Consider the following 11,162-nt stretch of genomic DNA (forward strand, 5'->3'; position numbering starts at 1 on the left):
TTTAACTCAATACACAATCACTAGAATCACTGGAATAATTTCAGACCCAATCTCCAGTGAACTAGGTGAAAACTACTGCTTCATGGCATTTTGATCTTTGGAGATTTAGACAGACTAATCACCAAGTATTACTCAAACATGTCTGAATGAAACAAAACACAACTCAAGGTATGTTTTTGAGGAAGTAACAACATTAAAAAGCGCACAAGAGTCAGTTTTGCGTAACAAAAGACCTTTAAACAATGCTGTCTATTCTATTACCTTTTAAATGAACTAATAATAATACAAAGCAGTAAGAACAATTTGTTTATTATACATGTGCTTTAAAAAAGTAAAAAAAAGAAATCTGGCTTTAAGTACATCATTATACAAAAACATTTTTACACAGACTTTACAAAACGCAATAAAATTTGACATTTCAACAAGTAGGAATAGGAGCAGAAGTGTGAGAAGTGGCCGAGGAGAAGGGAGCCATGTATTTTTTTCCTCAAAGACTCTGAGCTATGTGCTTCAGGGTTAAATTCAGGAAGTGAAAATGTAGCCAGCTGCCAGTGAGCGGGACACACTGTGGTCTACTCTGTGCTGATGGAGAAATAGGCCACGCGGCTATGTGACCAACACACAAGCAAACATTAGGAAATCAATGTCTACACCCAACTTTTTCCATTCAAAAGGCTCAAGTTTGGGTCTAATTAAAAAACTCCTTTCGCTGCAGTAAAGTGCTCAGGAGAAAACGTTGTGGTCTGTCCGCGAAACTACTTATAAACAAGAGTGGGAGTGCTTTTGCTCAAAATATACACTGTTTTTGTTGTAGGATTATGACACAAAGCAGCTACAGCATGTTAAAGGTGCACTCTGTAACTTTTCTTGTAAAGCATCCACCACCTGCTTGTCGTCTCCATGGTGATGTGATTGTTTTGCCTGGAATTTTTCTCACTGCGTTATTAAACTTGTCTACTTTACATTTATTCCATTACAGATGTGTTTATTGCTTTGAAAAATAGGGATTCTTAAAATACAATGAAACGCCTCTCCACAGATCTGACCTGTATCTAGGCCTAGTTTCATTTCTGTTTATCTTCGTGGAGATAAATGAGATTAATGCTTCACTGCGGAACATTCCAAGCAAAGCAGTAAAAACTCCATGGAGACAAGCAGTTGGCAGACTTCCACAAGAAAAGTTACACAGTGTACCTTTAAGGACACTTTAAGGTGAATGATGGAGCACTTTTTGGTCCCAGACTCAGACTTGGCCCTGAAGAGTTTGAATGTGTCACACCCCAAAGCCACTCTACAGTTTCAGAAATGAATCAATGACAATAAGATGTTTATGTAAGAATACTGAAGACAAAATACTGTTAAAAGTGGTTACTCTGCTTATACTTGTTTAGCAGGTGTTCAAAATAGTGTCCCTTTATATTATGTAAAATAGAAATCTGTACACATTTGGTATACAGTCACTCAGTGCTAGCAGACCTGTCATGATAATTACCATACTGACTTATCGTACCTGACAATATTTTTGGGACTCAGTACTTATCGTGTGTACAATTTCTTTGGATTTTGGGGAATAGTTGGTCATTTTATCTGTACTGTGATAAGATTTGAGCTCTCTAGGTTTGAATAAATAACTTTTATCACTCATTATAGATATAAACATCACCTCATATTCTTTTAACAATATTGTAAATTTATAATATTTTTAAGGGGGGAATAATCAGTTAGTTTCAATATTATTGTTTATTGCCTATATTTTATTATTATTTTATATTGTACTTCAAAATTTGTTATCATGACAGGTCTAAATACTAGCTCCATTAAGTACCTACAGTAACCTTGGGGAGGACATAAAATCTAAAGGCAAACCAAAAGAAGATTACTAAATATAATATGATAAAATATAATGAAAACACATTTTGAATAACTAAATTTTACATAATGTACCTTTAAATCAACACCAAGTGTCCTTCTTTACAAAAGAAGTTTTTTCAATAAAAGTTGTTTTCCATAAAATATCACATAACCCATTTTAAACATCAGGCAAAACAGCAAATTCACATCCATGTTATAAAAGCAGCTCTTGAGCATCTTTAAATATGATTCAGATAAAAGAGAGGCACTGGACACAAACACACACATATTGCATTGTAGGAGTGCCAACTATTTGGTAAAAAAACACAAAAGTAGAAAGAGGGGTCTGGACTGAGATGTGATGTGAGCGCACTATCTGAACAAAATCAAAGTGGAAGGTGCATGCACAGCTTTACTGTCTGAAGTCTCTGTCATGACAAGAATGTAAGCACAATATGGACCACAATACTAAGACTAAGTTGAAAATCCATGTAGTTCTGCCTTCATATGAAGCCTTATCTAGAGAATAGTTTCCGTCACATCTGTTCCCTCAAATATTGGTCCAGGCATTTGGTCCATTGAGCCTTGGTACCTGTCCAAAGTCTATATTGAGTTCCAAAGCAGCAGTGCGCAGTACAGAAACTGTCCAGAACAACTTCCACAAATGGCAGGCTTGCTTTTTAAATTAACATCAGCATTTTGCAATGGCCCAAAAATCTGTGACCACAAAAAAGGCACTGCCACACAATAGAAGTTTCCGCAACTTTTTTTTCTTCCTTCAGTGAACTCTGGTGTCAGTTGACTTTGAAGATGCTGAAAACGTGCGGAGAGGCTGAGGGGTTGCCAACCGTGTGCAGTCTGAAGGAGGGTCCCGTGATGGCCTGAAGCTCCGTGCCCCTGTCCAGACGCAGGAGCCCGGACACCTGGCACGGTTTCAGGAAGTGGAAGTTGTGGGGGCCGGCCGAGGGGGTGGTCCCGTAGCCCTCCATGCACTGAAGCTTCTGAGGCCTGTGCCCGACTGTGACCACGTCCAGCTTCACATACTGAGACTCCTGCTCGTTAAACAGGACCTGAGTGAGCAGATAGCAAACAGATAGTTAGATTCAAGGCTTTACCAGTATGATGTTTTTCAAGTACACCACACAAACACTGTTCATTATGGATTCAGAGCTTTACTAGTATTATGTTTTTCACTTGACAATGTTTTATCTTTCTATAAAACTATGCAAGGTTTATGAATTGCACATAATGACCATTAAAGATGCTATATTACACAACTGACTCTGTGAGCTTTAAGTCATGTTATAATGCTGTTACCTCATCAAAAACATACCTAGAGTTGTGTTTTGTTTAATTCACAGATGTTTGAGTAACTCTTTATTATTAATTTGTCTACATCTCCAAAGCTCAAAATGCTCTGTTCCACCTTGTGATGTCATGTAGTTGTAGTTTTCAAGTTAACAGCTACTTTTTACCTTTTGTTTTGTTTGTTTTGGAGTTTAAAAACACAGTGGAGCACTTCCTGTCTTACCACATGACATCACAAGGAGGAACAGAGTGTTTTCAGTTTTCCAGGTTTTGATGAGGAAAAAACATTTATAACATACATCAGAAAATATGGGCCCTTTAACATCTGGTTTATGCTCCCGACTCTGCACCAGACCATAGACTATATAAATAAGTGGACTGAGGGTGTGTGACGTCACCCATAGCATTCAGCTCAAGTCAAATGAAGCTCACGATGCTGACAATTATAGAGACGAATTTGGAACCAGTTCCATATTAGGAATAGGAATTTATTTGCAGACAAAATAGAGAAATAAAAAACAGTAGGATTATGAAGAGCAGGATAATAAGAACATTTTAAGACCAAAATGACGAGGCTCACTGCAGCAGTTACAGAGAGAGAGGTAAAATGTTTTCATTGTTAAGTTAATTGGAGCCAGAGTTGCTGGAGCCGGAAGCACCCCAATGTACATGTCCTATTTGGAATGCGGTGGCTAGCAGGTTAGTTATATCCATTTATATAAAACAGTCTGTGGCACAGACAAATAAGAGACTCAAAATTGACTATGTAACTTTTCTGAAAGAGGGTCCATCACCTGCTGGAATCTTTTCTGAGAATGTTTGACAACATAGCATTAAACTTGACCTGGGACACCAGGCCAAATTACAGGTCAGAGCTGTGGAGGTGTGTCAGCATATTTTTAAAATATATTTTAAGCAATAAAAACCTGAAAATGAATAAATGTAAAATAGATCAGATGAATGTCATACTGAGTAACATTCCAGGCAAAGCATTTATATCTCTATGGTAACTGACCCCCAAAACAAAATTACACAGTCCACCTTTAAAGAGCCCATATTGTTTTCTGATTATTGTTATAAAATAGTTTCCTCATCACATACCTGGAGTTGTGTTTTGTTTCATTCACACATTTAACACACAATCCCTGCATATTTACATAAAACACTCTGTTCCACCTTGTGATGTCATGTGGTAATACAGGAAGTGTTGCACTGTGTTTTGAAACTTCATACCCCTTCATTAGAATCATCTGAATGATTTATGGAATTGCCAAGACAAACTAATAACAAAGGGTTACTCAAACATGTGTGAACGAAACAAAACATAACTCTGGGTATGTTTTTGGGGGATAAAAACATTCTAACATAAAGCTCACAAGAGTCAGTTTTGTGTAATATAGGACCTTTAAAGCATGACCTCATGGCCAAGTCTTTATCATCCCGTCTTATTGGTTCAGTCATAAGTAGTATGTCTAATTTCAACCAAAATCCTGCTGCGACTTCAACTCAAGAACTTTGCTTTTTTCTGATTTTGTCCAGACCTCATTTCACCTTGACAAGACATGGAACAACTCTCGAAGATGGTGCCCTGAAACCTGATCATGTTTTTGAAATGCGCTCTACCAAGTCCCATAATTGCTTCTCACACAGTTTCCCTTTTATTTGGGTCGGGTAGAGGAAAAGAACAATAATTAACTCAATTTTTAGTAGAATTAATCATCCCAGAAGAGCCAAAAATCAGACAATCCAGATAACAGTTCCTCTACTTTTCAAATAATATGTACTCAGTGTCACAAATGGTCCACTATACTAATCTACCTTCAAGAAAGTGAATTGGTCTGAAATCCCTTCCTACTGATATTTTGCAGCTGATGTCATCCATATTCCCTGGGAGTGCGATGCTAACTGAAAGCACTGCTCTGTTAGAAGGTGATTAAACAAGTCTCTCACACATAAAAGTACAGTTACAGGCTAAGTAGCATTAGCCAATAGTTTTTCAGTTAATCACTCTCACATTTTTTGTTGAAAATCAAACTCCTAAACATGACCATGAACACTTGTACTGATCACAGGCCCCTGAAAATGTGCTGTTTAAATCCAATTTCTTAAAACTTTGTCTTTGTCTTTGCTTATGGCTGTATTGTGTCTCCACGGTAATTGGTGAACATTCCATCAAAAAACAACCCCAGAAGATGTCACTGCAGAGTATCAGTACAATAAAATAAGTGATTTACACAGTGTTTAGGTTGCTCTTCTCATTGTGAGTAAATCTACAAGTTTATGTGACAACAATAATTCAGATTTGTTTTCTGTTTTGTGGAGCACTCCTTCAGACATGTTTTTTTTTATTTATTGTTTTGACCTTATCATCATAACTCCAAATGACCTTGTGAGACATACCTGGCAGAACAAGAAGTAGACCCCTGCTTTCTCCACAGTGAAGGTGCCCAAGTCTTTGTTGTACCTCACTGCTTTGGTCATATTCAGTGTCCTCTCTTCCCAGCCTTTAATGACTCCACCATCTCCCACTGCCACACAAGAGCTACTGTTATTATCACACACACGCAAGCACTCATATATGACACTAGTGGATTAAGTACTCAATGTTGTTACTTGAGTAAAAGTACAGATACACAGGTAAAAAGAAGTTAAAACTAAGTAAAAGTGTCACTTGAAAGAATTGGCTTAAGTAAAAGTATTGACAGTACCTGTTTAAAATGTACTTTAAGAGTAAAAAGAAGGTATTTCACACAAATGTTGTTAATTTGTTAAAATGTAGTGACACTGATTAAAAGATAGATTTGAAATCATTTTTATGAATTTTGTGTATTTATGTTTGCTCAGAGCTTGAACTTTAGTCAGGATGTTGGTAAAAATAAACAAAGTGAAATCATATCAAAAGTACTTTTAACTTTTCAGTTCAGTAAAACTGTAGTGGAGTAGAAAGTACAGATACCTGCTCTCAAATGTAGTGAAGTAAAAGTAAAAAGCATCCACTGTAAAATGTACTGAAGTAAACTACAAATACCTAAAAATCCTACTTAAGTACAGTACTTTACTACTTGCACCACTGATATATGGTCTGTAGGCCTTACCTTGCTGAGAGGACACTTTGGTTACTGGTGGGACGATGAAAAGCCATTTAAAAAGAAAGAAAAAGGAAAGTCAATTAAGATTTTATTAGTGCAATTGTATAAGGCTATATGATTGAAACCACTTGAGCAGATGCTACTCGAGACCACCGTAACAATCTGCCAGGCCACTTACTTTCAAAATGAGACGCGGCTTTTTTTCCATTCCCGCTCCTCCCGCGCAGCGTTCCCCCTGCAAAAGGCAAGAAGACAGACTGTGAATGAAGGCTATGAAAATATGTCTGTGGTTTTTTGATAAAACAATCACTCCCATCTGTATCTGTATAATAACACGCTGCGTTCATTTGCAGCCATTACGACTGAACCTGGCTGCTCCATAATGCGGTTTGCAGACGGGCACAGATTTCCTTTCACGTGCTTCAATATATTTCCTCAAAATGTTATTTTCAGTCCAAACGCGTGTGCCTCTCTTTTTCCTGTGGGGGCTAATCTTAGTGCCAGCTGGTTGCCGTCATGTAGAAAATACAGATCGCAGAGGAAGTGGGAGAGGATGGAGAGAGCGAAGAGAGAAAAGACAGAAGACAAGACTGTCACCAGACAAAACAACTGCTAAGTGGGATGTTAGATGTTTTGGCCCTTAATGTGATCCTTATTTACTAATAGGCTCATACAAATGGCTCAGGCTGAGCAGCAAAAACTACTGCAGAATGAGAAAAATGAAGTGCCGGAAACAAGAGGTCTTTGGCCGAGCCAAGAGTCGATTAGGACAAGAGTGAAGCAAACTACAATAAATAAAGACCTCAAAAAGAGCAGCGCTGGAAAATGTGTACTCCTGTTACCCACCACGGTTTATTTTAGCCATGCATTCAGGCCTCAGGGGAGTCATTAAAAGACAAATATAACCCAAACACTGTATGTATGAACTGTGAAATACATACTTTCTGTTTGGAGACGGCAGGCCTCCACAGTTGTAGGAATATTAAGCCCCTGCTAAAATAACTCACAGGTGGGTGACCCCGAGCTCAGGCTCTGCTCTGGGCGAGCGAAAGCCCCCGGGCCGGCAAGGCTTTCCTGAGTCCTGCTGTCAGTCATCAGCAGAACATAACAGCAGTGTCCTGCACCAGCGCTCCACTTTCCACTCACTGGAAAAAGCACTTTGTTTCCACTGATAGCCGCGGGCTGCTTAATGCGTTTTGGAAGACTCGCTCAGATATCACTTACTGCTGAAATACCTGCAGGACGTCAATACACGCACACTCCTAATAAATCCTTTTGTCAGCTCCGGATAGGCATTCAAGGGAAACCTTTTATTTCATCGGGCTGTTGATAGTGACTTTGAAAAAGGAAAACAACACTACAATGCTTTGTACATTGCATTACTAATATCCATATTATACATATGCAGTTAGGTCAATGTCTACTGGGACTTAATCAAGGATCTAGTACAAAGTTTGTATTATTGAACTTGAGTTTTTAAACAATTTTGAGGCTAAATATTATATTTTTGATATATCTCCAAACCTCACTTTGGGAACCACTGCTCTAACCTAAACGCATGCAATCCTGACTTTGAGGTCACTTTTGGATGAACCTCAGCATCTTGTGATGTAAGCAGCTGCTATAAATATACTCCACTGATGATAGGTCATCAAATATCTTTCATAATCTGTGCTGGGCCAGCGGACAGCCTATGGTGAGAACAGATCAATGTCTTTCTCCTAAAGAGTGCAACAAAGCCTCACTGCGGCAGCTGTTTTTTTTTTGTTTTGTTCCTGAGGCCGTTCTGGTCAGCCCTGTAATTTCTGTAACAGCCATTCCTCTGCCTACTTTTTCCTGTGTCGACTTTTAGCAGCGGGCAGTGCCTGTGGGCAGCTGGGGCTGACCAGAACGGCATGTGGACCAACACTGGGCAGCGTTTGCGTTAAACGTTCTTCCCTCAAAAGCTCAACCGCACGCAAAAGTATTGTGTCTGCTGATGTGGGCTGCACTGAGCACGCGATTGGTCAGTGCATGTGAGACAGAAATGCAATACCGTCTCTCTTGACTCTCTGGCCGACCAGCAGCTCTCTCTTCTCCAGAATGAGTTGAACGATGGCCTTCCTCTGTGTATTAACCTGTTGAAAGAGAGAGAAACGTTCACTATTAACAAATGTGCGATGGGTTTATTATGACTTTGAGCTGGCACTGCTCCCACACAGCCAGACGGCCTCTTCCAGCCAGTCACATCAACAGCTTTTCCACTCTCCGACTGCAGCTCAGCTCCAGAATAGCACTTCCTCAGGAGAGACGTTGCAACACCTAATGTTTTCAGCCGTTGAAATTCCTCACTTCTTACTTTACCACGAAATGGATTTTGTCAAGCCAGCAACGATATAGGCTGCTTGGCATGGGGCCCATCGGATGACCGAAGGAAACCCGAGTGAAGTAAGAAGAGAAGTGAATATACTGCTACTGTGCGAGTCTTGAGACTGCTTGCTCTGATCAGAACTTGGCTGTGGGTCAAATGGACAGAGAGTGGACCCCTTGGGAAAGACTCCAGCATCAACACTCCAGGTTTAGCGTTAGTGCACATGTGTGTGCAGGTCTGTCAACAGTACAGCCGCCAACCTGTCGTCTAATCCCAGCTCCACTGCAGCTCCGCTTTGTAAATACTCCAGAGGAATTTCCATCAGGTCGTTGGCCGCTTTGGCGAAATAATTAAGTTTGTGATGCAACTTTGAAGGCTCCGTATGTGCTTATGACATTAAAAAGGAGCTCTGCCGAGTGGACATTTCTCTGAATTCCACAGACTGTTTGTTGCCAAAGGTTGCTCTATTTTATACTACTCTATTGCAAAAGGCATTTATAGCAGCTACGAAATAACTACACAACTAATAACACAAAATAACTACATGATACGTAACTTTAGTCAACATTTGAAGTAGGCAGTGATGTACAGGTGGCACTATACAAGGTGTCGTTTGTAAGTAACACAATACCCCATTCCCACAGTTGGATACAGTCAACACCAACATATTTGATTTCACACTTGCTCATTACTCCCCCTACTGGTAACTTACTTAATGGTACCAAAGAAGATCAAACTGTGGTGTGTACGGTGTTTCAAAATAAAAGCTTAGAAGTCTACAACATCACTCTGATTTGATTCTCTCTTGAGCTTGACCAGATTTTGGGCAGCACAATCACTCTTGGATCATAAATAAATCACTCAAATCACCTGGCCCCCAAACCAGGTTTTACTGGGGCCCCCACAAAGCTAAAACTGGCCCTGGTTTAAAATGAAAAGTTGCACATCTTACTCTCATCTATTTGACTGTGGAAAAGGCTGATGGGCAGAAGTCTATAGGGTACCTGTTGCATGATGGAGCATGAAATACTTGCTGAAATTTCGCTCCCAGCTTCCTTTGAGCCTCTGGAGCGCAGTCATTTGGGTACAACACACTCACATGCCAAATATTTGAGGCTTTCCAGTAAATTGAGATAAAAACTAGGCCTGTACAGAACTGGCACCAAAGTAATTAAACATGGCGGGGTGAGCAGTGACCACAAAAATAACACTCATTGCACGAGTTGACTGCTGTTATTGGTGAGCCATAAAAGCGCCAAGTGGTGAGCCCAGCAGGAAAACAGAGCGTGCGGGGGGCATAGCCTAAATGTGGAATAGCATTTTTCCATATTGCCGGCCCCACGCGAAGATTCCAGTAACCACAGCCACTAAAGAGTTGCATAACAATCACTTTACCCGCAGTAAAGTTAAGCCTTTGGTGTTTGTCTATGTGGTTATCTGGTTGTTTTGTTTATCTTTGGCACCAACCTGCTCAAGCCGATCCTGCAGGACTTTAAACGACTGAGAGAGGTCTCGGGTTTGACGCCAGGTCCACGCCGTGAAGAGCGCGCTGCACGCGGCCAAGGACAGTGCCACGAGCGCCAGAGAAGCCCAGACGAGGCGCAGCTTGCGCACCCGTCTCCTCTGCACGATCCGATGCATGTTGGCTGCACAGACTGCGCCGCTACTCCCCGCTGCACACCAAACCAAAGTCCTTCTTCATCCACATAGCCGCAGAAGCACAGCGTGTCCACTCAACTCACGTCTGTGCCTGTCCATTTGAGCGAGACGCACAACCTCCGACTGCTCACCGCCTTATCAAATGAAACTTTGTCACATAAAGTTCTACGCTCCTTATATTGTCCGGTGCAAATCCACCATCTTCTGCCCCACTGAGTGCACAGGACGCGCCTGGAGTGCTCGGTGCAACTGTTGCATCCTTCTCCTCGCGATTCGTTGACTCAGCTCTCTGCTCTTCCTTTAACAGCTCGCTGGGGGGTCACTCTAATAGACAGACTAAACACACTTGAGAACGCGCACACACGCACTCGGACCCAGACTGGTGTGATGCTGTGGTGAGCGCGTGCATCCGCCGTAAAACTCAACCAACTGAGCCCAAGAAAACAGACAAAGCGCGCCGGAGCGTTCTCTGCTTCTCACATAATTTCATCTTGGCTCTTGGCTCAAAATATGTGCCCTCCACGCGAATAACAGCTCCCGCCGTGACCACACGGAGGCGCCTGTGTAGACAAAACAAGATGTCTTGTGGCACTGCTTTTGAGGATCAAACGGACTCTGCAGTGACTTTTAATCTAAGCTATGTGCAATGGTTGATGGCTCAAGCTAATTTGTTTTGTACAAGAGGAAAGAAAAAAGGCTAAAGAAAATGTACAGTACCCGTATAGCCTAGCCTATTCATTCCTCTGAATTAACTCCATTTCTATCACCACTTCTTTTGTATGTTTTTGTGGTACTAACCACAGATGCAACTGGGAATATATCAAGGAGTAAATTGAATTACAAACTAAAACTGCCCCAAAAAGAGAAAAGAAATCCCTGAAACAAAACAGATACAGCCTAATATA

At 40.8% G+C, this 11,162-nt stretch overlaps 1 protein-coding gene across 1 annotated transcript; it reads right to left on the reverse strand.

Moving 5' to 3' along the window:
• Nucleotides 1-293: 293 nt before the first annotated feature.
• On the reverse strand, nucleotides 294-11,095 carry tnfsf12 (TNF superfamily member 12). Its single transcript, XM_020937864.2, has 6 exons — nucleotides 10,066-11,095; nucleotides 8,284-8,365; nucleotides 6,427-6,483; nucleotides 6,255-6,278; nucleotides 5,560-5,687; nucleotides 294-2,921 (listed from the first exon to the last, which is right to left on the reverse strand). The coding sequence occupies exons 1-6, from the start codon at nucleotides 10,237-10,239 to the stop codon at nucleotides 2,646-2,648; spliced, it is 741 nt and encodes a 246-aa protein (XP_020793523.1). The 5' UTR covers nucleotides 10,240-11,095; the 3' UTR covers nucleotides 294-2,645.
• Nucleotides 11,096-11,162: the final 67 nt, after the last annotated feature.

This window comes from Boleophthalmus pectinirostris, unplaced genomic scaffold (assembly GCF_026225935.1).
Source record: "Boleophthalmus pectinirostris isolate CB_2022bp ecotype Guang Dong unplaced genomic scaffold, ASM2622593v1 HiC_scaffold_20, whole genome shotgun sequence".
In the NCBI taxonomy this organism is placed as follows: domain Eukaryota; kingdom Metazoa; phylum Chordata; class Actinopteri; order Gobiiformes; family Gobiidae; genus Boleophthalmus; species Boleophthalmus pectinirostris.

Excerpts from the sequence above, each read along its gene's own strand:
- tnfsf12 (XM_020937864.2), bottom strand. The coding sequence starts at position 10,239 with ATGCATCGGATCGTGCAGAGGAGACGGGTGCGCAAGCTGCGCCTCGTC. Across the intron at positions 8,366-10,065 it reads TGCAGGATCGGCTTGAGCAG|GTTAATACACAGAGGAAGGC; the intron begins GTTGGTGCCAAA and ends CTCTTTCAACAG. Across the intron at positions 6,484-8,283 it reads CCAGAGAGTCAAGAGAGACG|GGGGAACGCTGCGCGGGAGG; the intron begins GTATTGCATTTC and ends TGCCTTTTGCAG.